The 26,378-nt window shown below is 61.7% G+C and overlaps 1 protein-coding gene across 1 annotated transcript in view; it reads left to right on the top strand.

Annotated features, from left to right (window-relative positions):
• CROCC2 (ciliary rootlet coiled-coil, rootletin family member 2) overlaps nucleotides 1–26,378 on the top strand; it is a 53,429-nt gene that overhangs the window by 13,218 nt on the left and 13,833 nt on the right. The window contains 16 exon segments of the mRNA XM_065914098.1: nucleotides 1,370–1,470; nucleotides 1,895–2,092; nucleotides 2,525–2,618; nucleotides 2,924–3,115; nucleotides 3,474–3,664; nucleotides 5,365–5,547; nucleotides 6,002–6,146; nucleotides 6,546–6,692; nucleotides 6,902–7,132; nucleotides 10,781–10,974; nucleotides 14,072–14,199; nucleotides 14,618–14,766; nucleotides 15,325–15,501; nucleotides 19,617–19,709; nucleotides 22,719–22,862; nucleotides 25,791–26,008. Of these exon segments, the coding sequence (XP_065770170.1) occupies nucleotides 1,370–1,470; nucleotides 1,895–2,092; nucleotides 2,525–2,618; nucleotides 2,924–3,115; nucleotides 3,474–3,664; nucleotides 5,365–5,547; nucleotides 6,002–6,146; nucleotides 6,546–6,692; nucleotides 6,902–7,132; nucleotides 10,781–10,974; nucleotides 14,072–14,199; nucleotides 14,618–14,766; nucleotides 15,325–15,501; nucleotides 19,617–19,709; nucleotides 22,719–22,862; nucleotides 25,791–26,008 (2,585 nt within the window).

Below are 26,378 nucleotides of genomic sequence, written 5' to 3' on the forward strand. Positions count from 1 at the left end.
GAGCCGGAACCCCACCTCCAGACACTCGCACGTGGGTGATTAGGTTTCAACATGTGAATTGCGGGGGACACTGCCCCTCTGACAGTGTGTGCATGCGTGTGTGTGTGTGTGTGTGTGTGAGTGCATGTGTGTGCGTGTGTGTGCGTACGTGCGTGTGTGTGCTGGTTCACCATGCGTTGCACCTCCTTACCGCCCCCGCAGGCAGGTGTGTGTGTGTATGCGCGTGTGTGCAGGTCTGCCTGCCTCTAGCGCACCTTGCTTGGAGTGCAGCTTGGGGGGTCACTGATGTAGGTGAGTAGACTCCCCCTTGGCTGGGCCCAGGCTTTGCCCTCTGTCCTCGGAGCCCCTGTGGTCAAAGAAACAAGTTCAAGTTGCTGTCTGGCAAGTCACTCTCGAGTCAGGAACCTTACCCGTCCCTGGCCTGCATGTGCCTTACCGCACCGGCCACCCAGCCTCGCGGCCAGACACTGGAGTCTGGCGTGTCCTGTATTTCCGTCGGGGTCGGGCAGGTGGGACTGGGTGTCCACCCCTCCTGTCACCGGGGCTCCTGGTGACCACAGTGGGCGGGAGGCGTGTACACAAGGCTCTGGGCCAGGACCAGGGGCGCTCCCGGAGACGGTGCACCACAGGGGCTTTTGGGCTCGTGGGGGGACCTCAGGTGGGGGTCGGGGAGAGGGCTCAGCAAAGGGCTCGTGAAGGTGGGAGTGTGGGTCTGCAGCCAGAAGGCCTTCGGTGAGAGCACTTGGTCTGAAGCAACACTCATGAACGCTGGGGCTCCAGCAGGTGGAGGGGCTGTGGGGGCACGCAGAGCCCGGCTCTGAGCTCAGCCCGGCCACCCGGCGGGGCCCCCGGAGCCTGTGGAGCCTGGGCTCTGAGCTCAGTCCGGCCACCGGTCGGGGCCTGCGGAGGCAGCGCCAAGGCTGGGGCTCTGGCTCTGGGCTTCAGCGCAGTTCCCTGCAAGGCTGGCCTTGCTGCCCGCACGGGTCTGCGTCCTGCTGCCTCAACTCTCACCCACACCCCACCCCCCAACTCCCAACGCCCCACCCCATCCCCTACCCCCACCCCAACCTCCAACGCCCCAACCCCACTCCCACCTCCCCACCCCAGCTAAGTGTTGCCTTCGCCCCCATGGGGACCAGGCTGAGGGGCTCCTGGTTCTGGAGCTGGGGGCACTCACCCCCACAGCCTCTGGGAGGGGAGCCAAGCTCTGTCCCAGGTAGGGAGCAGTCTGATTTTGGGGAGGAGAAGCGGCCACAGAGGCTGATGATGAGGTCTGCCCCCCATCTCCGGTGCTGGAGGAGAGGTATGGGGGTGAATGGGGTCGCAGGCCCCCCCACCCCTCAGCCTGGCCTCCGCCTCTTGCCTGCAGGCCAGGCACACCCACTCGGGACAGCCCCAGGACACCCTCCTGCAGAGGCAGGTCACTGCACTCCGGGGACACCTGGCCGAGCTGCGTGCAGCCACCGAGAGGTGCGTGCCCACCCACGGGCCCGAGGGGGACAGGGCGCCCTGGGGGAGATGGCCGAATGCACAGAGTGGGTCAGGCAGGGAGCCGGGCGGTGAGAGCTGGCAGGCCAGTCAGGGAGCCGCCGTCAGCAGTGGCGGACTGACTTGCACAGAACTCTGGGGCCTGGCCAGGCACCTCAGCCCGGCTATCCTGGGCCCTTGAGTCTCAGATGGTCCACGTCCTGGTCCAGGCGGACAGCCCGCGCTGTGCGTCCTGGCCCAGCCCTGCCCACCTCTGCCCGGCTGTGATGCCACCTGTGGGTCCTTTCCTGAGGTGGGCAGACCTCTGGCCTGAGACCAGACCCCACCTGGCCCAGCCGGCGTGCAGCCCCCAGGCAGAGCCCACAGACACCCCCGAGGCTCAGCTGGGTGCGCCCTGGTCTCGCAGGGGCCTCGCTGACCTGCGGGCGGACGTGGCCAGGATGGCCCGGCGCCTGCACACGGCCTGCCTGAACCTCGGCTCCAACCTGCGGCTGACAGCCGGCAGCGCAGCCGCTGCCCTGGAGCAGCAGCTGCGGGACAAGACGCGGGAGATGCTGCAGCTGCAGGCCCGCTGGGCCGCGGAGAAGGCGGCGCTCCAGGCCAGGTGTGTGGGCGCCCAGGGCTGTGGGTCTAGGGAGGCCCAAGGGAGGCCCGGGGTCAGAGAAGAAGCTGGCTCCTGGGAGGCAAAGACAACAAACCGTCAGAGGCGATCCAGTCACAGGGAGGGGCAGGGCATGACCAGGTCAGGTTGGGCCGAGGAAGCCTCGCTGCAGGGCTGGTGAGCTGAGTCTGGGTCATGGTGGGAGCTCGATGCTGAACTCGGGGTCTGCACTGACCCCCGAGGCAAAGGGAGCTGCTGAAGTTTCTAGAGCGGGAGAGGGGCATCTGACCACAGTGGGGGGTCAGAGGCGGCCGACAGCCGCACGCAGGCCGCACGCACCACGGAGGAGGCAGACAGAGCCGGGCTCCCAGGCCCGCCAGCTCCCTGGGCTCTGATCTTGGCACAGATGGCCCTGTCCCACCCCGCTGTCCCCAGACTCTCAGAGCAGACGCTGCTGGTGGAGAAGCTCACCGAGCAAAACGCGAGCGAGAGAGCCATCTCTTCCCTGAGAACCGACGTGCAGAGACTGGTGCGCGGCTGGGAGAGGGCGGCTGGCGGTCGGGGCCTGGGCCTCGCTGAGCAGCCCCCACCGCCATCCCCCCAGGAGTCCCAGCACAGCGGCGGAGCCCCGGCAGCCCCAGGGGACTCGAGGGCGGAGGTGGAGGCCCTGCGGCTCCTCTTGGACAGCATCGCACAGGTGCAGGCCCACTGGGTCCTTCCCACACGGGCAGCCGATGGGCTGCAGGGCCCCCGCGGTTCAGGCTGGCCTGGGAGATGGTCTGGAAGGACCCGTGTGACCTGAGCCCTGGGCTCTGTCCTCTCTGAGCCCTGAAGGTGGCCCAGGCAGATGCGGGGAGTGAGGAGCTGGTGAAAAGCAGCGGTGCTGAAGGCGAGGGAGTGCAGGGCCAACGGAGGAGCCCCCCGCACGCTGGGTCCCCCCTGCCCCCAGCCCACTCCCCGGTCGCCCTGGACTCAGCACTGTGGGCCGTGCGGGCGGCTATTCAGAGGCGGCGGCAGCGGGAGCAGGTGGGCACAGAGCCTGCCAGGCTGAGAAGGGCCGCTATGGGCCTGCCCGTGACCCTCAGGAGGCTGACCCCCGGGAGGCTGACCCCAGGAGGCTGACCCACAGGGGGCTGACCCCAGGAGGCTGACCCCAGGAGGCTGACCCACAGGGGGCTGACCCCAGGAGGTTGACCCACAGGGGGCTGACCCACAGGGGGCTGACCCCAGGAGGCTGACCCCCCCAGGGGCCTGGCCCTGCACCTCGGGTGGGTCTCTGGTCAGAACTGCGCCCTTTCTCTGGGAGTCCAGGGCCCCGGCTGGCTTCTGTGTTCAGAGGCCTGACCCCACCACAGGGGTTCACTGCACCCCCATTACCAAGCAGGAGCTGCGCCAGCAGCTGGAGTCGGCCGAGGCGAGGGCCGCGGGCCTCCAGGAGCAGCTGTCTGAGAGCCATAGGGAGCTGCAGGCCTCAAGAAGCCTCCTGCAGGAGGAGCGCCAGGACCTCCTGGGCAAGCTGGAGGCACTGAGCCGGCAGGCGCAGTGGAGCCGCGTGACCAGCGAGCTCCTGGGGAGGTGAGGCCGGCGGGAGGGACACCTCCTCCATGAGGCCCTCCAGGAAAAGCTCCTGGGGAGGTGAGGCCGGTGGGAGGACCACCTCCTCCATGAGGCCCTCCAGGAGAAAGAGCTCCTGGGGGAGGTGAGGCTGGCGGGAGGGCCACCTGCTCCATGAGGTCCTCCAGGAGAAGCTCCTGGGGAGGTGAGGCCGGCAGTCAGGGCCACCTCCTCCATGAGGCCCTCCAGGAGCAGAAGTCAAAACATCCAGATGGAAGCTGCCTCCCTCCCCTCTTCACCCCGAAGCCCTGCCTGCACTGAGCACCCCTCCTCCTGCTCTGGGCCCATCTGGGCTGTGGCCAGGACTCACCTTCCCAAAGCCCAGGCTGAGCACGAGCCCTGCCCCTCAGCCCCGCCTTCCAGACGCCCCTCCTGGGACCAGGCTGTATTCTGGCCCCGCTGCCCCATTCCCACTGCCGAGAGTCCTCTAGGGGTCTGGGCCATCCCTCGCAGGTGGTCCACAGACCCCCAGTTCCCTGCCCGCCCTCCTGGCGTGTCCCGTGGGTCTGGCGTCTCCTGGTGCACTTGGCCAGGAGGCTGCCTGGATGCTTCTGTGCACGTCTGACTGCCCCCAGGGAGGGTGGTGGTGAGGGGCGGGAAGAGAATCCCCAGCATCTGTAGTCCAGGGCTTCCCAGACCCACACGCTGCCTGAGCCGGAGCGTGGGGCAGGAGTGCACTGGCAGCCCAGGAAGGCTTCCTGCAGGAGGGCGCCGTGAGGAGTGGACCGACAGCCTCCCATGCTTCTGCTCACTCACCCAGGGGTCAGGCCTGCAGGCCCCTCAGGGCTACCCCTTCTCTGGAGGGCCTGACAGCACACTCAGTGCTGGAACAGGAGGTCCAAGGGACGATTAGACCCAGTCCTGCTCTCGAGAGGCACACAGGCGGTGGGCAGAGACGGGAGCGGGCATGTTCAGCCTGGCAGGAATGGGGGAGCCCGCGAGGTCTAAGGAGGGCCTTCCGGTAGGGGCGATGGGAGGAGGCAGGGTGTGGGGTGGGCAGGCGGGGCCACCTCGGCCTGCCGAGGCACAGCGGTCACTGGGGCGAGGGCCAAGGGGGGCTGTTCGCAGGGCACCGCCTTCCCACAAGTGACTAGACCGCAGCGTCCTGGGGACTGGGGGTGACAGGCCCAGTGGCCCCGTGACACAGGGGGATGAGAGGCTGAGTCAGGAGGCATTTGGGAAGCGGGGCCCCAGGACTTGGTGCTTCAGGACCCGCTGGGTGGGGAGCAGCTGAGATCCAGTCCTGGCTGGCGGGTGACCTGCAGCGGGGACCTCGTGGTCAGGTGTGGGTCAGCGGCACGCTCAGCTCTGACGAGGGTGCAGGTCTCTGGGGCCGGCCCGGAGATTTGGGAGCCCGTGGCAGGCCGGGGTCCCCTCCTTCCCACGGGGTCTCACAGGAATGTCTGAGCTTAGCCCACGGGTGCAGAGGCCCGAGCGTAGGGACGCCCCGGGGTTAGGCCCTCTGGGGTTTACAGGCTCAGGCAAGGCCCCCCACCCGGGAGCCACGCTGCCTGGACAGACCAGCTGGGGATGGTCCGCACATGTCCCTGAGCCCGGCCCCGAGCGGCCTCCGCAGCCCCCTTGCCCTGTTCACCTCCCAGGCGCTGGGCAGAGGCGCAAACGTGCCCGGGACCCCCAGCCTCAGCCTCGCCTGCTTCCAGAGAGAAGGCGGCTCTCGAGGAGGCGGTTGAAATGCTGAGGGGGGAGGCAGCCGTGTCCCATGCTGAGAAGCAAAGCCTGGAGGCCAGGAACGCGGAGCTGCAGAGGAGCCTCCAGCGGTGTGTGGAGCAGAAGGAAGCGCTGGAGCAGCAGGGCGAGCGCGGCCGGAGGGCGCTGGAGAGCAGGTTGGCCGCCCGACCTCCAGCGGGCATCATGGCCCCCGGGCCCCGCATGCCCCGCCGCCCCGGGACTATGTCTTCAGCCTCGTCAGGGGGTGCCAGTGAGACTGCAGGCCCCTCTCACACTGACCACCACCCACCGCCACTCACACACCCACCCCAAGTCCAGCCCAGTGCCAGGCCCCCCACCCCGAGTAAACCCACCCCGATACCTGGGCCCCACCGGGGTGGGCCGCAGCGTGGGTGCCCTCTGCTGGCCCAGGCTGTCACTCAGGTCCGAGCAGACACACCCACGCCCAGCTGGGCAGCAACTCCGGGCCTACAGGGGACCCGTGCTCCTCTGGGGCCCCGCACCTTGGGGGCAGCCGCGGGCAGTCACCCTGACTGCGGGCCCCACAAGTGGCCCGGCTCTGGTCCTGAGGCGGCCTCATGCCCTCTGCCCTCTGTTTCCGGGTCTCAGTCAAGGGCGCCTGGAGCAGCTGGAGGGGACGGTCTCGGGGCTCAAGACGGAGCTGGTGTCGGCCCAGGAGGCGCTGGGCTCGGCGCGGCTGCAGAGGGATGTCCTGGAGAGCGAGAGGGCGGGTCTGCACGGCGCCCTGGCCCGGGTGCGCCCCCGGCTGCCCCACCTCGCCCCTCTCCTCACCAGCCTGGGCTTGCAGACCATCCCCTGGCCCCAAGCTCAGGGGTGTCCCCCGGCCCCAGCCTCGGGGTGACCCCCTCCCTCGGTCCCCAACCAGTGTGCCCTGGCCCGTCCCCCTGGGCGCCAGACACAGCCGCTCTCAGGGGCCCCTCCCTCGGGCGCCCGCTCGCCTGCCTGGCTGCAGCCTTGGACCCAGGGGCCACCGTCCACCCCCGGGGCCTCGCCACTTCAGAACCGCTTCCCGGCCCCCCCCGGAGCTCCAGCGTGCACACCTCTGTGACGCGCGTCTCACTCCCCACCCCGTCGTAGCTCCCCCGAATCTAGAAGCTTCCCTGCTGGTTGACCTCTGCCCTCCCCACCCTAGGCCGAGGCCAGCAAAGCTGACCTGGAGCTGCTCGTGAGCCGGCTCAAGGCGGAGGGGGTGGAGCAGAGGGGCTCCCTGGCCAAGATGGCTGCTGTGACAGAGACGCTGGCTCAGGACAAAGGCTCCCTGAACCGCCTGGTCCTGCAGGTGAGACGAGGGCCCGGGGGGTCGGACCTCCCCCAAGTCCCGCTTCCCCAGGGCAGCTGTGATCCCCGGTGCAGCCCCGGCCCCCCAAGCTCAGGGCTCCCCCTTTGTTCATCCTCCTCCCCACCATCTCCACTCCTGGACTTGGGGGCAAGGGTGCATGGGGCTTGGGTCTGCACACGGACCACGCCCTGTCCCCGCCTCTCCGGCAGCTGGAGCAGGAGCGGGACGAGCTGCGGGCACAGCAGCAGACGCTGGCGCAAGGGCAGGCCGGCGCCCGGGAGCAGCTGGCGCAGGCCGAGGGGCAGGTGGAGCTCCTGCGAACTGAGAGGAGGGGCCTGCAGCGGGCCTGCGGGCGGCTGGAGGAGCGGCTGGAGCGGCTGGAGGGTCAGGCGGCCCGACTCCAGCGAGAACGGGCCCAGTTGCAGGCGCAGGTGGGCCAGGTGAGGGGGTCGTGGGGCTCCCAGTCCCCAGCCGCATCTGACAGGGCCGCCCCTGCCTCTGGGGTGGGCGGGCACGCACAGATACAGAAGCCACACTGGCCCTTGGACATCAGCACCGGCACTTTCTAAGCTCAGGCTGCCCGACTTGGCTGATTTGAAGCCGGCTTCCCGGTGTGGGAGGTAGGGGATGGGGGAGCGGCACGCTAAATGGACGTCTACATCGGGCCTGTCCCCAGCATCCAGGGTCTGGGTCCCCCGGCCAGAGGGTCGAAGGCCTCGGGCCCAGCGATACTCACACACTCAAGGGAGACGCTCCCCTGCCCCTCTGTCATCTTGTCTGTCTTCTTCCTGGACCACATCCACACAACAGAGCTGCCCAGTCACACGCTCACAGCCGCATCCCTGCATCCATTCCCAAATCTGCCGACGTGGATCTCCCGTGGAGGAGGTCAGACTCCGTACCACGAGACACGGCGGCACGTTTGCTTTCTCCTGACTCCAGCCGTGGTGGCCCACGTGGAAACCGGTCCCTGCAGAGCCTTGGACCCCCAGTGGTGCTCAGGCTTCATGGCCTGTCACCTTCGGGGCTCAGGCTCGCCTCTTCCTGTTTCTCAGACTCTGTCCTGTCCTTTCCCTCTGTTTTGGGTGACGCATTGTTACATTCAGTAAAGCCAGCGCACAGCTCAGTGGGTGATGACAGTGGTGAGCCCTGGGGGGGACACCAGCGTGGTCAGGGTGCAGGCTCCCCCGTGGCACGGCCACCCAGGCGTCCTCTGCCCTGACCTGGGCCACCGTGGACTGGCTTCACCAGCTTTAGATGTTATTGCATAGGGAGTCATGGGGTGCAGACACTTAGGAGTCCAGCTTCTCACCCTCAACATGACATCTTTGAGAGTCATCTCTGTGGTTCAGTTCAGTTCAGTTCAGATCAGTCGCTCAGTCGTGTCCAACTCTTTGCGACCCCATGAATCACAGCATGCCAGGCCTCCCTGTCCATCACCAACTCCCGGAGTTTACTCAAACGCATGTCCATTGAATCGCTGATGCCATCCAGCCATCTCATCCTCTGTCGTCCCCTTCTCCTCCTGCCCCCAATCCCTCCCAGCATCAGGGTCTTTTCAAATGAGTCAGCTCTTCACATCAGGTGGCCAAAGTATTGGAGTTTCAGCTTCAGCATCAGTCCTTCCATGAACACCCAGGATTGATCTCCTTTAGGATGGACTGGATGGATCTCCTTGCAGTCCAAGGGACTCTCACGAGTCTTCTCCAACACCACAGTTCAAAAGCAACAATTCTTCAGCGCTCAGCTTTCTTCACAGTCCAACTCTCACATCCATACATGACCGCTGGGAAAACCATAGCCTTGACCAGACGGACATTTGTTGGCAAAGTAATATCTCTGCTTTTTAATATGCTATCTAGGTTGGTCATAACTTTCCTTCCAATGAGTAAGCATCTTTTAATTTCATGGCTGCAATCACCATCTGCAGTGATTTTGGAGCCCAAAAAAGGGGTGTCAAAAGCGCCTGCTTTTGACGGCATAGTAATATTCCATCATATGGATAAATTACATCTTTTTACCCATTTACCCACTGCTGGATTTTTAGGTTGCTTCCAATTTGGAGATGGACAAGACTGCTACAAGCACGCATGTAGAAATCTCATACGGATATTCTCATTTCTCTTGAGTAAATACCTAAGCGTGAACTGTGGAGTCACTGGGTAGATGTTCCTGAACATTATTAGACACTGCCAAGCAGTTTCCCCAGTGGTTGTATCACTTCACTGGCCAGAACTGTGGGAGGCTTCCGGCTGCTGATCGGCCTTGTCAACACTTGGCATCATCCGTCTTGCTACTCTCTGTGTGCGAAGTTGTGTGCCTTTGTGGTTTTATTGGCCATTTTCTGATAATAAAAGGCATTAAGCACATTTTCATATGATTATCAAATATTTGTATACCTTAACTTGTCGAGTGTCTGTTCAAGCCTACTGTCTACTTTTATTGGGTTTTCCCATTTTGGTTACGGGTTTCTAGTTCACATATCTTGGGTACAAACACTTTGTCAGACAGATGTTCTCACGTTGGTGTGATTTGTGTATACACTTTGTTGCCAGCATTTTTGATGGACAGAAAAGTTTAACTTTGGCAAAATTCAGTTTAGCAAATTTTAAAAAAATTTATGGTTAGTATTTTCTACGTGTTGTCTGAGAAATTGTTGCCCAGCCCGAGGACAAGACAGTATCCCAGCGGGTTTTCCTCCAGTCCTCAGGTCTGTGATCCGCGTAAAGCTGGCGGGGTTCTCACACTGTGCTCCACAGGCCAGCAGCATCAGTCTCACTTGAGAACTTGCTCAAAATGCAGATTCTCTGCTGCCCTCCTGAAACCTACTGAATCTGAAACTCTATGGATGGGGCCAAAAATCTGGATTTTAATCATCCCTCCTAGTGACTGACACACACGAAGGTGTGAGAACTGTGGGTGTGTGGTATGGAATAGGAACTGGGGTCCACTGTTGTTCACATTAATATCCAGTTGTTTCAGCACCAATTTTTAAAAGACTTTCCTTTCCTTCTGGGATGATCTTGGCAACAATAAATTGGGCCTACATGGGCATGTACGTGCCCAGATCATATTGTGATCTGTGCAAATTCATCTCTTTGTTCATCCTTTCACCAAAACTGCACAGTCTTCATTACTGTAGCTTTCTAATATCTTGTAATGAAGTAATGTTGAGTATTCCCATCTAATCCTTCTTTTCAAGATGGTTTGGTTATTTACACTTTAGAATCAGATTTGTCAATTTGCACACCCCCCAAAAAAACCTGGTAGAAACTTGACTGGGATTTTGCTGAATTCATAGATCAGTTTGAGAAGAATGGGCGTCTTAACTGTATCCAGCTGTCTATCCGTGAGCATGGTATATCTCTCCGTTGTTTTCTTTTCTTAATCCTTCTCACTTGTGTTTTGTAGTTTTCAGTGTAGAGGCTTTACACATCTTTGATTAAATTAATTCCTGGACTTGATATTATGCCTTGCTGTTACAATTTCACTTTCCTATGTCCATTACTAGTATGTAGAAATATAATCTCATATATTAACTTTTGATCATGCAACCCTGACAAATAGACTGATAAGCACCAGGATGCTGAGTGGTGGCCTCACTCCTCTGCCTCCCTTTCCTCTGGGATTTTTGCTCCTTCAGTCTCAGCTGCCTGGGCAGCTCTCTGAGGCCCTATACGGACTCCTGTGACAGATTTTGTCCAGATTTTTGTGATGTTCTTGGTGGAAGTGTTAGTCTGCAACAATCTAGTCTTCTGTCACCTTCTTCGCATTTCTGTGCAATGTCTCCCAGCCCTGGAAACTTGTGGCCCAACAAAGGTTACTGTTTAGATTGACAGCTGGATCCCACCTGGTGGTGCTCAATCCAATAATTTCTCCATCATGGTTTCAGGACTGGAGGCCCCTCTGCTGTGAAAACACACGTGGACCAGGGGTCCTCTACATCTCCTGGCCACGGTCCTCCCCCACTCTTTCCTCCGTTGCTGTTCCGAAGGAAACCACTTTTTCTGAAGTCCTCCTTTTCCCTCTAGAGGCCCCTCGTAACCCTCCCACTCTCTCTGCTGGACTTTCCCCTCCTCCTCCTCTAGGTCACATGCAAGAAACAGGCCCTGGAGAAGCAGCTGGCCCTGCGCCTGCAGGACCAGGAGGCCCAGATGGCCGCTCTCCAGAGGGCCCTGCAGGAGAAGGAGGCTTTGTCTGAAGAGCGAGTCCAGCTGCTGGCCAAGCAGGAGGCCCTGGAGAAGCAAGGTCAGCTCATGGCCGAGGAGGCAGCTGATCTCAGGTACCTGGGGACCCACCGGCAAGTGTTTATGTGGCCTTGACCTCCAGGAGCCACAGTGTAGTGTGGATGGGCACGCAGTGACCCTGGGGCGGGGCAAGTGTGTGTACATGGCAGAGAGGCTATAAGTGAGGGGCACACGCAGTGCCTGCGGGCTCACGGAGCACCCAGAAGAGGTAGATGTGCCTAGGGCAGCCTTCCTGAGAGAGGGGGCTGCACTGGCCAGGTGGCAGGCAGCAGAAACCCATCTCAGGCCAGCAGAAAGACGTGGAAAGTCTTGCTCACGGATCTGAGCGGTACCAGGTACTCACCGCCTCAGGCAAGGCTGGATCCAGGTGCTCCCATGGTACCCTCAAGTCTCCGCCTCTCCCCTGTCATTCTTGGGCAGGCTCAAGGTGAAAGCTGGCAAGATGGCCAGCAGACACAGAGCACCCTTTGCCCCATGAGTCCTGAGAGCCTCTGCCCACAGCCATCTTGAACCATCCGATGTCCTTGATTGGATCCTGGGAGCCACAGGGCTCAGATGGGCAGACTCGGGCCCTATGCTTATTCCCAGAGCCTGGGTGGTGGCAGCCCCAGGGAACAACGAGGCTGAGGGGGCGGGGTAAACCCTGAAACCATCAGGGCCACTTCCAGGAGAGCTGGGGCAGACACTCATAGGCAAGAAGGGGTGCCCTGCAGACGGTTGCCTGGTGAGCTGAGCTGGCCTGTGACCTCTGAGGACATCCAGAGGCTCATGGCTTTCTTCACCTTGCACCCATCTCAGGAACATCCAAGGGTTTTTATTGAAAGAATTCCTCCTGGAATTCCAGAACTAGAGGCCATGAGGAAATTTAGAGATCAGGATCCTTGGACTTTGTCACAGAAGAAAAGGGGAAGGAAAGAGGGAAGACTCCCCTCCCAATGAAACTGTGGGCACAGACTGCAGCAGGAAGCCTGATGAGGACTCTGTGGGTGGGCGAAAGCAGAGGGTCTCAGGCTCTGCCCCTGGACCCCTCCCAGGCCCCACCGGCACTCTGAGGGGAGGGGTCGGCGCCTCTTTCCTCCTGCCATCATTTGCTGCCCACAGGACCTGGTCAGAGGACCCTCCCCTCACTCACCCGTGACCACTGGGCACAGGGCCTCTGCACACGGTGGTCCTGCCGACCCCAGGCAGAGTCACACACCCACTAAAGAGCGTTTCCCAGGGACCAGTCTGAGCTTCTGCTGACAAGGTGCTTGGGACATGACGTGCTTCTCCTGATGAGTGAGGACCCTGGGTTTTGAGGTCGTCCGGCCCCCAGTCCCAGGCCCTGACAAGCCTGCAGCACCAGGGACCCCTCTTAGTTCTCAGGCTTCAGCAAGACGGACTGAGTCCACGCCCGCACCCCCTCACCCTTGCTGGTGGTGCCAGCCGCCTTCCAGGAGGCGGGATGGGGGAGAGACTGCACTCGTTCTCAGAGTCTCTGCCTCTGGGTGACCGTTCGGTGTCTGACCCACACAGGCCACGTCCCCCGGAGGGGACCAGGTGGGCACCTGGGGAAGGTGCGTGTGGAGTGGACGGGACGCTGCGAAGAGCCCTGCAGGCAGAGGGCACAGGCAGGCTGACGTGGCGAGCAGGGAATGCACGGGGCTGCGAGGGCGGGTCCTGCAGGGCCAGGGTACCAGCGCAGTGAGGCTCCTGGGCGCCGCAGGCCCCAGGGCGCCCTGGGGGGTGCTGACACGTCCCTCCCCGACACTAGCGGCAGCCGCGCGGGCCCGAGGGGGACTCTGGGGGCCGGGCAGGCTGAGCAAGCTCCTCTGCGGCCCACAGCCCTCCCTGGCCCGCCGGCCTGTCTGGGGCTGGGCGTGGGCTGTGTCTGCACGTGGCGTCGGTGCGGAGTGTTTGCTTTGCATCCCTGTTGTTCGGTCAGTGGATTTTTTTCACCGTGCATCAGTGCAGGACTCAGCACGTGCCATTAACATGAACGCGTGCTCACTGTCTGGCTGGTGACTGACGGACTTGCTGCTGGAGACGCAGGTCCCGCCATCACCCTCCCCAGAGGCGGGAGCTGCTGAGTGGCCCTGTCCATCCCAGGCATTTTCTGACTGGCCGTGTCTGCCCAGACGCAGAGACAGCTTCTCCATGCCGGGGATGGTGCTACTCGTGTTCTGCGCTGGAGGCTGCTCCTCAGAGAGGGCACAGAGTTTCCTCACTGTCGTTAGCAGCAGATGAGATGCACTGTGGTTTCTGAAACATTCTTGCATTGAATGGCATGGATGCTGAGTCAGATTCAGGCCCTATCTGAGGCTACAGGGAGTGTCCTGTACTGAGTCACTGGTTCACGTGTGTTTCTAAAGCGCTGACCCACAGAACTAGAATTGCTGGCCCAAACAAAATCTTTGCACAGTTTGTTTTAAAATTTCCTAGTACCCCTCTGCCGAAGTGGGCCTTGCACCCCTGCCAACAAGAAATATGATCACTATTTTCAGCTTTGCTAATGTGATGCATGATGGATGAAACAGCACAGATAAGATCTGAACCCCCTTGAGGACTAGTGAGTTTCATATGTTTATTCACCATTCTTGTTTTCTTTGTGAATAACAGCCATTGTTCTCATTTTTCTGTCGGATAAGCCACTTTCTGTCATTGATTGGTAGGAGCTCTTTGTATATGATGGATATTAACTGTAATATATTTAGTGCAAATATTATCTCCAAGTCTGTCCCCCATCTTTTGACTTGATTTGTGGAATCTTTTCTGCACAGAACTCTGTCTCCCTCTCTTTAAATGTATTCAGAACTGTCGGCCTCCTTATTTTTGTCTTCTGACTTTTGTGTCCTGCTTAAGATTATAAAATATCCTTCAGTACTTTCTTCTACAGTTTTTACAGTTCTGAGTTGCTCAGTTGTTATCTATTTTGGTTTTGTATTTAGCTTTTTAATCCACCTGGACTGTTTTCTGTGTGGGCTCCAATCTCTTCTTAGAGATTTAAAATGAATGAGGCATCCTGTGTCTGACTTCTGATTGGCGGCCCGGCCTTGGAGGACACCTCCCAGCAAATGGGCTCCACAATGCTTCGTCCAGCGGGGTCCTCTGCCGGCGTGGATGACTCGCCTGTGGTGTGCTGACTCCCCGCAGGGCCGAGAGGGACGCCCTGGAGAGCAGCCTCTTTGAGGCCCAACAGCTGGCATCGCAGCTGCAGGCACAGCAGGAGCAGCTGGAGGGAGAGGCCCGGAGCGCACGGCTGGCCAGGCAGGCCCTGCAAGGTGCAGACCCGATGAGCTCCCTCTGCCCCCCTTCCCTGAGCTTTCCCCGGGTGGGCGGCTCCTGCTCACTGCACCCCAACGGGGCCAAACACGGCGGGGAGTTCACGCCTACAGTCAGCCAAGAGCCCCTGCCGCTGCTGTCTGCGACTGGCGGGCGCCCACCGGGTCTGCTGCCGGCCCAAGGCTTGGGATGGGCTCTGTCACAAGGCCCATGTGGCAGCCGCTGCCCACCCCCCGTTACCCTGCCTCTGCTCAGCCCACCCCAGCCGTGCGGGCTGCCATCAAGACGTGTCTGCTGAGCGGTCGGGGGGCTCTGTCCCACCGACTTGCAGCCTCCCCAGAGCCAGGGGCCCACGGGCGGCAGGGTGCTGCGGGGCCGGGCCTCCCCGCGGGTCTGGACGTGCCTGTCCCTTGGCAGGGGAACTGGAGCAGCTACAGAGCGCCTGGGAGGCCCAGGAGACGAGGCTGCGGCGGCAGGTGGTGCAGCGGGAGCAGGACGCGCAGCTGGCCCTGGAGAGCCGGGCGCGGGCCCACCGCGAGGACCTCGCACGGCTCCAGAGGGAGAAGGTCTGCCTTCCCGGGACCCCCGCCCCCAGCTGCCCGGTCACTGCCCAGGGACGTGTCCCTGCTGTGTCCGCAGAGGCAGCGAGCCCAGGAGACCAGCGGGCAGCAGGCGGGCCAGGCCACCCTGGGGCTGAGCGGGAGGACCGCTCACGGCCCTCACAGAGCAGGCGCCCTGGGGTGTCGGCTGACCTGCCGCGGTCTGAGGCCCGTATTTGCAGGCAGCTCCGTGCCCTCTGAGCCGTCCACTGGTCCCAGGCCGGCAGGCCCCGAGTGACACGTCCTCACACACCCTGGTGTCAGGGTGCCTGGTGCTCCGAACTCGGGAAGGGCTTCTGAGCTGTGAATGGGCCGCGGGGTGGCGGATGCTGAGGCTCAGAGCCCTCCACAGCTCCTGTCACTGTGGGAGACGGGGCCAGCGGCCAGCTGGCCTGGACACCCTCCGGGCAGCTGTCCCGCCCCGGCGTCCACGGACCTGCTCTCACTCAGGAGCACAGACGCCTCCTGCTGCTCTCACGAGCTCTGACCTGTGTGTCTTCACACCTGCCCCCTCCTTCGGCCCAGGAGACCCTGAGTCTGTCTCTGACGGAAGAAAAGGAAGCAGCGGTATGCCGGCTGAAACGGGAGAAGGAGCTGGTGGTGAAGAGCGCGACCAGGAGGGAGGCACTGAAGGAGGAAATTCAGAGCCTGAGGCGTGAGCGAGACGAGCGTCTCCTTCAGCTGGAGAATGAGAAGCAGCAGGTGACGGGGGGACCGTGGGGCGGGGGGCCCCCATCCACTCACCGTGCATGCCCGACCCAGTAAGAGGGCTGTGTGGGCCGCTGTGTAAGTCACTGTAATCGCAGCTCTGATCTCCCACCGCAGTCTTGGTGGACATTCACCCTCCTCTCGGTCCCTCCATCCATCTGTCCATCCAGCTACCTGTCCAGCCATCCGTCTATGAATCCACCCACCTGTCTATCCAGACATTCACCCATCCACACACCCATCCACCCAGTCATTCATCTGCCCATTAGTCCACCTGCCCACTTATAAATATATACACATACATTTATATATATACACATATATTTATACCAATTATAAAAGGTCAAGTTTCATTCCAATCCCAAAGAAGGACACTGCCAAAGAATGTTCAAACTACCGCACAATTGCACTCATTTCACATTCTCACAAGATAATGCTCAAAATCCATCAAGCTAGGCTTCAATAGTACGTGAACCAAGAACTTGCAGATGTACAAGCTGAATTTAGAAAAGGCATAGGAACCATATATCAAATTGCCAACATCCGTTGGATCGTAGAAAAAGCAAGAGAGTTCCAGAAAAACATCTACTTCTGCTCCATTGACTATACTAAAGCCTTTGACTGTGGATCACAACCACTGTGGAAAATTCTTCAACAGATGGGAATACCAGACCACCTTACCTGTCTCCTGAGAAACCTGTATGCAGGTCAAGAAGCAACAGTTCGAACCGGACATGGAACAACAGACTGGGTCAAAATTGGGAAAGGAGTATGTCAAGGGTGTATATTGTCATCCTGCTTATTTAATTTATATGCAGAGTACATCACGAGAAACTCTGGGCTGGATGAAGCACAAGCTGGAATCAAGATTGCCAAGAGAACTATCAATAATCTCAGATAAGCAGATGACACCATCCTTATAGCAGAAAGTGAAGAGAAACTAAAGAATCTCTGGATGAAAGTGAAAGAGGAGCATGAAGAAACTGGCTTAAAACTCAACATTCAAAAAATTTAGATCACAGCATCAGGTCCCATCACTTCATGGCAAATAGATGGAGAAAAACTGGAAACAGTGACAGACTTTATTTTCTTGGGCTCCAAAACCACTGCAGATGGTGACTGCAGCCATGAAATTCAAAGGTGCTTGCTCCTTGGAAGAAAAGTTATGACGAACCTAGACAGAATATTAAAAAGCAGAGACATTACTTTGGCGACAAAAGTCCATCTAGCCAAAGCTATGGCTTTTCCCAGTGGTCATGCATGGATGTGAGAGTTGGACCATAAAGAAGGCTGAGTGCCGAAGAACTGATGCTTTTGAACTGTGGTGTTGGAGAAGACTCTTGAGAGTCTCTTGGACTGCAAGGAGATCAAACCAATCAATCCTAAAGGAAATCAACCCTGGATATTCATTGGAAGGACTGATACTGAAGCTGAAGTTCCAGTACTTTGGCCACTTGATGCAAAGAGCCAACTCATTGGAAAAGACCCGATTCTGGGAAAGGTTGAAGGCAGGGGCAGAAGAGGGCAACAGAGGATGAGATGGTTGGATGGCATCACCAACTCAATGGACATGAGTTGAGCAAACTCCAGGAGATAGTGAATGACAGGGAAGCCTGGCAGGCTACAGTTCATGGGGTCGCAAGGAGTCGAACACAACTTAGTGACTGAACAACATTTACACATTTATGCATGCACTGTGCTTCCATTCACACATCCATGTCCATGCCACACATCCATGTTGTCCATCATCCATCTATCCACTTGAATGTTCATCCTTTATTCACACACCTAGCTGGCTACCCACATATCTGGCCATCTATTAACATACCCAATTGTCTATTCACACACTTGACCATAAATCTATCCATCAATTTGCTTAAATACCCATCTAGCTATCCATGCACATGACCATCAGGACTATCATCCATTCAGCCACCCATGTACTCACTCACTCAACTACTCATCCATCAGTCACTTGCAGACCCTTCCCTCTGCCCACACACTCAGCTGCCCAGCCACATCCATGCACTGTCCATACGTGCGTCTGGTTATCCTTCCATCCATCTGATCAGTCAGCCAGTCATCTGTCAGTGTGTTCACCCATCAGCCAACCATCCAAACAGCCTCTAATCAGATACTGGGCATGTGAAAGCTACCCGCTGAGTCCAGGCTCTTCCAGTATTCCATGCCATCCTGAAGCACGCACTGCTGAGTGGGTGGAATAGACAAGTGAATACCTACACGTGGGTTATCGCACTGTGACGGGCCTCTCAGGTGTTAGTACAAAATACAAATTGCGATGGAAGAGTCACAGTGGCAGGAATAACCAAGGTTTATTGTCAGACTCTTCTGCATGGCTGGTTTCATCCTCACAATACTGTGAGGGACACCCTCTTACGGGGCCCCCTTGACTGGTGGGAAACAGATTTGCGGATGGTGAATAACTTGCCCGGAGTGGCTCCGTGCGCCCGCCGGGCACCAAGGCCCACGTCCACCGCTGTTCCGCTCTCCTGCATCCTGGGAGGGAGGAAGCAAGGGTTTGCTGGGCGGCAGCATTTCAAGGGTGAGGGGTAAAGGAGGACCTGGAGGCATCCTACTAACGTCCAGGGACGGTGTGAGATTCTGCGCAAGCCCCTCAGCTCCCACTGCCCCCGAGTGGCCTGCGGAACTCCAGGCAGCATGGCTCTCGCAGTGACGGTTTTGCCGTAAAAGTCACAGGTCAGGACGAGTCTGGTGGAGAGACCCAGGGAAGGGCCATCTCTCCGCAGAGTCAGCGCAGGTCACCTGCTGGCAGATCAGGATGCTTAACCCGGCAAGTTCAGGGTTCTGTTGGGGTTGCCTTGCCTGCGTGTGATCAGCTACACCCGGGGCCCAGCTTCCTCCTGAGCTGGGCGGTGGGGTACGGGGGCCTCTCTGCACCCCCCATCTTCTTGTGAGCACAAGCTCAGGTGCGGTCTCAGGGCAGGCGCATAATGGATGCCCCTCCCTTGGGATGCTTCAGGGGTTTCCAGGCTCCCCTGGGACCCGGGGCCAAAGGCAGACACACTCCTTGTTACAGAAGCTCCTCCGGGAGATGGCTGTGCGCCGACCAGCATGTGGGCATCGACACTGCCGTGCCCGCCTCTGTGGCACAGGCAGCGCCCCGGGCCTTTCTCGTCTCAGGACCGCCAACCAGACGGGTCGTTCCACACTGAGCTCTGGGCGGCGTGGTCCTTTTTTTTTTTTTTTTTTTTTAACACCAAAAGCACTTTGCATTGGGATGTAGCTGATTAACAGTGTTGTAGTTTCCAGTGAGTAGCAGAGGGACTCAGTCATACATATACATGTATCCATACTCCCCCAGACCCCCTCCCACCGGATGGACCTTCTCCACAGCTGATGTCACCCCGGGGGGCACAGGGACCCCCCCTTCCGTCTGCTGGCCTCCCCCGATGGGAGTTCTGCGGCTATTATCAGTAATGCTAGAAATAATCACTGGAGACCCCAGAAGCAGGGCATCCCATCCACGCTCATACACGCACACCTCCAGGCTGCCCTCCCATGCCATCCTGAAGCATGCACTGTTGAGTGACTGGAACAGATAAGTAAACAGCTACATGTGGGTTATCGCACTGTGACAGGACTCTCAGGGGTCGCCATGGTTCTGGTGTGTGGGGAGGCGTGTCTGTGAGTCACTCCGAGTGTCCCCTCCTGGTGACAGAGCAGGGCCCTCCCACCTTGGGGCCAATGGGTGTGACACGGAACCCCTGGGGGCCCTTGCACACCCCTCACCTTCAGCGACGCAGAGTGTTTGGGGAAGTCAAGACCTGTCCGTGGTTCCTGCTCTGTGCCAGGGGTGGGTGGGGGGCTCCAGGGAGGAGGTAGTCCATGAAGCCCCCTGACCTATGCTGGGGAAAAGCAGGCACTGGGCAGGTGCCGGTGGGGGGGTACCCTGGGCGGAGACGGGAGCGGGGAGCAGGTGGGACCCGCCTCCTCGGGGCTCAGCTGCCTCCAAGGGGCTCCCTGCTCCTAGAGCCCGTTGTCCTGGTGTCGGGGCCGTGACTCCCAGCGCCCCGCTGGGCTCTCGTCAGAGCCCCCAGCCTGCTCAGGCGTGTCCCCCTGTCACGCAGGCCCTGCTTGTGCGGGACGCGGAGCTGAGCCGGCTGCGGGGGGAGCTGCAGCTGGCGCGGCAGGAGGCCCAGGGCCAGCAAGAACAAGCCAAGGTGAGCCCTTCCCGGCCAGAGCCGGACGCCTGGGCTGGCTGCCCGCATGGCCCCGCAGGTGCAGTGGACCCCAGGGGTACCCCCTCCCTGCCTGATCCCAGGGGTCTCCCCTCCACCCCACCGCAGCTGTCTGAACCTCAGTTTCCCCCAGATGACTCAGGCTCCCTGTTGGGGTGACAGTGTCTCCATGGGACGAAAAGGTGATGAAGCAGGATGGGGCGGGGCCAAGGAGGGGAGGATGGTCAGGCCACATGCCCTTGCAGAAGCCACAGAGGGGAGGACCTGGCACCAGCAAGAGAGGGGGCAGAGCCCGGGTCCGCACCGCCAGCCCCCCTGGCGTGGTGAGACGCAGCTGCCGGAGACTCAGAGGTCTCAGCTGACTCTCTGGGGAGTCCCCTTCCCAAGGAGAAGTGCAGCTGGGGAGGCCGAGTTGGACCTGAGGCAGAGACTGCCCGGAAAAGACCCGGCGGAGAATTCTGAGCAGGGCAGGAGGGGGGCATCCAAGGGGCCAGGAGACCCCAGCAGGCCCTGCCCGCCTGGGCCAGTGGACGGAGGCCCCCAGGGTATGGAGGCCACTGCGGGCGGCCAGCTGGCCACCTGGGGCCCCAGCTCCTCCGCAGGAGCCCATGTCTGGGGGCAGGGCAGGCAACAGCAACCAAGACTCTGGGGAGTGAGGTGGGCCCCTGGGCCCTATGCCCCCAGCCTGTGGGCCCATTTATGTAGTGTGGGTGCTGCTCTGGAGGGGGGCAGAGTCGGGTGGCAGGACGCAGGGGAGGGCTCGGGGCAGCTGATGCAGTCAGGCAGGACCCTGGGGGGCTGGCGGGGAGCAGACAGGAGGGGCGGGGGTGACGGCTCAGGGCAGGGTTCGGGTTGGGGGCAGGCCCAGACCCCTGCAGGGGGCAGGGCTGGTCAGGATGTGGCTGCCCAGCTGCCCACTGCCCTCAGCACCCTCACTTGGCGCAGCCAGGCCGGTGCCCTGTCCCCTCTGCTCCTGCCTCTGTCCTCCTGGCAGGGCCACCTGCCCGCCCCACTGGTGCCCGGTGTGCCCCTAGCCCCAGGGGCGCAGGCTTAGATGCTCCCCTGTTGGTGAACGACTCAATGAATCCGAGAACGAGTGAGCAGACCACACGCGGACTGCAGGGTTAGGCCCAGAGCTGACACCGTGAGCAGGGCTGTGCTCGGGGCCTGCTCATGAGAGGCTGAGTGGGCGTGCCTCCAGACCGAGGGCTGGCCACCCAGACCACAGGACCTGGAGAGGCCATGCAGTTTGCACCAACCTACCAGACAGCGGGGGGAGGGGTGCTGGGCAGGGGGAGGGGCACTGGGTGGGGGGCGCTGAGTGGGGGAGGGGCACTAGGGGAGGGGCACTGGGGGAGGGGCACTGGGTGGGAAGGGGTGCTGGGCAGGGGGAGGGGCACTGGGGGGAGGGGCACTGGGGGCACTGGGTGGGGGAGGGGCGCTGGGCGGGGGGGCACTGGATTGGGGGAGAGGCACTGGGGGGAGGGGCACTGGGTAGGGAGGGGTGCAGGGGTGCAGGGGCCCCGCGGGGTGGAGGGGAGAGAGGCACTGAGAGGGAGGAGGAGTGTTGCAATCAGGAGCTGGCTGCCATGGTGTTTCTTCACCCCCTGCTGCCTGACGCAGGACCCGGCTCCCCGGGTCACCGAGCAGAGCCGCTCCCGGCACCCGGGACAGTCTTACCCAAGAGCATCCCTCCTGGGAGCCCCCGCCCGGCTTGGCCCCACCCCCGAGGCCAGATGGCCCTTCCGTGGGCACAGCCGGGAGGGCTGTAGAAGCCCCCTGGGGTTGGGGGCCTCGTTTCCCGGACCTCTGCCCAGTTGCTCCTTCCAACCACCCTGTGGTCAGGGGACCAGGAAAGACCTCGAAGACCCAGGAGCTGAAGACCCGGCTGGCAGGGTCCCCCGGGAGCCTTCCCTCAAGCTGACCAGGGTGGGGGCGCCTGCCAACCCAGCTCTTCTGGGAGCTCATAAAAGGTTCTTTCGCCACCTTGGCCTGGAAATTAAAACCCACTCAGGGGGAGGGTGGGAAGAAGAGCAGCCAAGGAACACCAGTTGTGGGTGACCTGCGAGCAGCCCCCCACGTGTGGAGGGGCTCCCGGCCCCGCCCTGTGGCCCACCACCGCAGGGGCCGCCCCTGCCCAGCAGGCAACACCATGCCCTCACCGCAGCCTCCCTGGGGCCACCCTGGGGGCACCGCCAGACCTGACCATCCAAGACGCACTTGTCAGGGCAGAGGGGCAGCTGGGGGTACAGGCAGCACCAGCGCGGCTCCTTCCCCGAGGGCAGGGGCACGGCCTGATGGAGCATCCCCCGCCAGCGGCCTGCAGATCCAGGGGCCCTGGGGGTCACCCCCCAAGCCCCAGTGTTGGCGGTGGCAGGGCCCCGGGCGGGGGAGGCTGGGCTGGGCCGGGGCGAGCAGGGCGAGCAGGGCGAGCAGGCAGCGTCCCGTGCATGACAGGAGGGGCTTCGAGCAGCGGGGTGCTGCTGCTCCGGGGGCCCCTTGGTCAGCAGAGGGAGCACCCTGGACTGGGACCACGGGAGAGCAGAGTCAGGCCAAGCTGGGTTCTTCCCAGAGGGTGTCCGAGCTCAGGGCCCGGCCGCGGGGTCTGAACCAGGACGACCCTGCCCGAGGGCTGCAGGCAGAGCCCCCGACCCCTCCCAGGTGTGTGGTGGGTGCTTACACACTTAGAGGGAGGAGGCGCTGGGTGTCCCCCATGCCACGGCCTGCTTGGAAGCTCAGGAGCGGTCAGCTCTTCCCTGGGAAGCTCCCCATGGGGCCTCTGTCCCCTGCGCCCCAGCACCCTTCACCGCTGTGACCCCTCAGGACCCAGCACCCGGTCAGCCGGAGCGGCAGGCCTGCCTCCGCGGGGCCTGAGTGAGCCATCCAGCTGGCCCAGGACGGCATGCGGCTGCCCGCAGGGGCCCGAGCAGACGGCCTGCTACCCCCACCTGGGGCGGCCCCTTGACCCCACGCCGCTTGCTGCGCCCCCAGGCCACCGTCAGCGCCATGGCCGCAGAGCTGAAGGCCCTGCAGGCACAGTTTGAGGACGCCATCTCTGCCCACCAGACGGAGGCCAGGGTCCTGCGTGAGACACTCCGGGCGCAGGCGGCCCAGCGGAGCAGCGCAGGGAGAGAGGTGAGGGGCAGCACCGGGGCTCCCGGGGGCAGGCAGGGACCCCAGCCAGGGGCCGCCGTCCAATCAGCCACGGGGAGAGCCTGAGGAGGCGGCGCTGCCCACCCGGATGCGGCCCCGGGGTCAAGGTTAGAGGTGTGCTTGGGGGCAGCCGTGTACAGGCCCGCCAGGGCCCTGAGGCCAGCTCCGGGCTCCAGGAGCCGGGTGAGGTGTCCTGGGGGGGCCCGGCCAGGAGAGGCCCCAGGCAGGCGAGCGGGCGGGTGAGCGGGCTCAGCAGGCAGAGCTGGGAGGTGTTGACGAAGGGGCTCTGACAGGCCTGGGGACGCCTGGAGGGGGGAGGGCAGGAGGGCACGGGGCGGGGAGGGGCCATGGGGCCTGCGACCTTGTGCACTCCCGGGCCGGGTGCCAAGGCTGGCAGGGGCGCAGCGAGCACAGAGAGGGGCTGGGCCCACCCCCAGCACCCCGAGTGGGGCCGCCAGAGGAAGAGAGCATGATTTAACATGACAGCCTGTTTACTTTGGCCCCAAAGAGAAAGGTCTCTTTTCAACAGATTTCGAAGTCAGGCCTGGTCAGCGACCACACGGGGAAGCAGAGTGAGGCTTTAATATGGGGGGCAGCAGGGGGAGGAGCCAGGGAGGCTGGGCACATCGTGCTGGGGGTAAAGGGGGAGAGCACATACTCGTGGGAAGTTTGGGTTCCCCGATCGCCACCCCCAGAAAGGAGAGGGGCCCCAGGAAGGGGCTGGGGTGATGGGGAGGCTGAAGCGGGTAAGGGGAGCAAGGGGAACAATGGCAGAGAGAGGGAGCCTGGGGAGCCCTCCCAGGCGCCAGGCTGGCCCAGAGTCACCATGGAAACCATAACATTTCACAGCCTTTAAACTGGAGGGACATCCAGACCTCTGGCAGCCCTGCCTGAGGTCCACACGTGTGTGCATGTGTACATGTGTGTGTGTGTGCATATGTGTGCGCGTGCATATGTGCATGCTTGTGTGTGTGTCCATGCATCTATCGCACAGCTCATATGCAGTGCACACACCTCCATGCATGTAAAGACCACGCTCCCATGCAGAGGAGCAGTGACAGCACACACACATGCACTCACATATGCAAACACATGTGGACACCACACATGTGCAGCAAGCAGTGCACATGACTCCATGCACACTTACGTGCACATGCATCACGCATGTGGGTGAACATGAGCACACATGTGGGTAAACATGAGCACGCGTGTCTGCACATAGACGTGTGTGGATGCACACACCACATGCTTGCACATGCTACGTGCATACATGCACGTGTACTCACACGCAGGCCCGGGGCCCGCACAACCCCTCCCCTGCTTTCCCGACTCCATGCGGAGCCCTCGGGTCACCTCCCTGCAGGAGATTTCAAAAGAGGCTGTTTATACAATTTCTAGTAAAGAAATAATTATTATAATCACATTAAGCGATTTGGCTGTAAAATTCCTGTAAAAGGGATGGTTGTTCTCACGAGGCGGGGGGAGGGGGGTCCCCCGCGTTTGTTTTGCTTGTTTTCATCTCCTCAGCCCTGGGAAATGAAAACAGCTTTTTATGATGGATAGGCCCTCTCGCTGGTCCTTGACCTTCAGGGTGGATTTCTGCTGAGCTCGGCGGAAAACGCTGCTCACGGTTGTGGCTCCCACATGTGGGGGGTGGGAGGGGAGCGGAGAGCGGCCCTTCCCAAAAACAGAACAACAAGAACCATGGGCGGATGCGGGAGTCACGGCCAGAGGCCCAGAGAGTGCCCCACTGCAGCAGCCACAGAATGGGGCTCGCTTCTGGCAAGCCAGCGCCTGACGCCACTCAGTTCATGTGGTTCCCCTAGAGGCCTCCTCCGTCTCTTCCTACAGGGGCTGGGGGACACGCCTTCTCCAGGGTTCCCTGGTCAGAGGGGAGACCCGAGGTCCCGACCGAGCCTCGGCGAGCCCCCACCCCACAGTCCCTGCATCCAGGACGGTCTGCCCCTTCCCGGGGTCTGCACTCCCCTCCAGCGGCCCCCAGCAGGGGCTGAGCCCAGGGTTCTGCAGGCAACCTGTGTCCCAGGGCAGTTAGGGCCACTGACACCCACCCATGGTTCAGCTGAGCTCTCAGACTCCCAAAACCACTGACTCCCCAGGCCCTGCCTGGAAGCTGTGGGTGAGGAGGCCCCAGTTACGGGGTGACAACAGACACCAGACCCAGCATGGCGGGGGCCCTCCTCCGGGGCCAGCACAGGTCTGGCAGGGGACAAGGGCACACCTGCCCCTTCTCCCCGCCTGGCTCAGCGCACAGAGGCCCAGAGCAGCCTGAGGTCCCCACTTGCTCCACAGTCTTCCCTGGGGTTGAGGCCCTCCATGCCAGGGCAGGCCCCGACACCTGCTCCTGTGACAGCAACAGCCTGGCCCTGGTGGCTCTGCCGCAGCCGGAGGATCGTCAGGGAGCCTGCCTGAGACAGCCCTCCCTGCACCCCGTCCTTCTATGGTCCCGTCTCCCCACGGTCCCGTCCCTCCACCCCCCCTTCACCAAGTGGGAGCTGAGGCTGCAGGCAAGGGGCAGCATTCCGGAGCCCAGGGCATGAGGTGTCTGTCCGCACCGGGGCAGGCAGGCCAGGGCCCCACATCCTCACTGAAGGACAGCAGGTGGGGACAGTGTAGCCGGTGGGCAGAGCTATGTCCCTCACAGGCCCTGCTGACCAGTGACCACGTCCCAGGCGTGCGGAGAGGGAGCCCAGTGTCACTCCAGGGTCAGAAAGGGTCAGGGTGTTCTCTGCCAGGGTCATGGATGGGCCCCAGGAGCCGCCCTGCAGCCTCGCTGGGCCAGGCCTCCTGCTTCTCCTTCAAGGCTGGAGGACCCGAGGCCAAGGACACTGCTGCGGCCGGAGCCTGGCCCGTGGCCCTCCGCCACCCCTTCAGCCACCCACTCCCCCGCAGGCTGAGACTCTGCGGGTGCAACTGGACGAGGCCCGCGAGGGGCTGGCTGCGCTGCGCCGGGAGCTGCAGGGCAGTGAGGAGGCCCGGGAGGGGTGGCAAAGGGAGGCCCAGGACGCCCGCTGGGCACTGGCTGACGCAGCCCGCGAGAAGGACGCGCTGCGGGATTCCAACACCGAGCTGCGGGCAGCCGTCCGCCGGGCCGAGCGGGAGAAGGCCAGGTAGGGTGGCCCCCAGGAGCAGCTCCCACCAGCCTGGTCGGGTTAGGCCCCGGGGGCAGGGCGGGTGGGACAGAGGGCGTCCTACTGGGCGGGGCCCGACGATGGTGCAGAGCGCCCACCAGGCAGGCCCGGGGTGCCAGCTGCCCACCCAGACAGTCCATAGTGCAGGCCTGGGATGGGGAGGCTGGGACGCCCCGGGCCTGTCCTCACCCTCGAGAAGTTCTGTCCAATAGACGAGATAGGCCCTGAGCGGCCCGAAGGAGACAGCCCAGGGCTACGGAGTTAAGGAGGGCCCCAAGGGGCAGGATGGTCGGCGGGCTTTCACGGGGAGTCTCAGAGGGGCCACGGGGACTGGGAGGGGCTGGGGGGG

The sequence above is a fragment of the Muntiacus reevesi genome, chromosome 1, assembly GCF_963930625.1.
Source record: "Muntiacus reevesi chromosome 1, mMunRee1.1, whole genome shotgun sequence".
Lineage (NCBI taxonomy): Eukaryota > Metazoa > Chordata > Mammalia > Artiodactyla > Cervidae > Muntiacus > Muntiacus reevesi.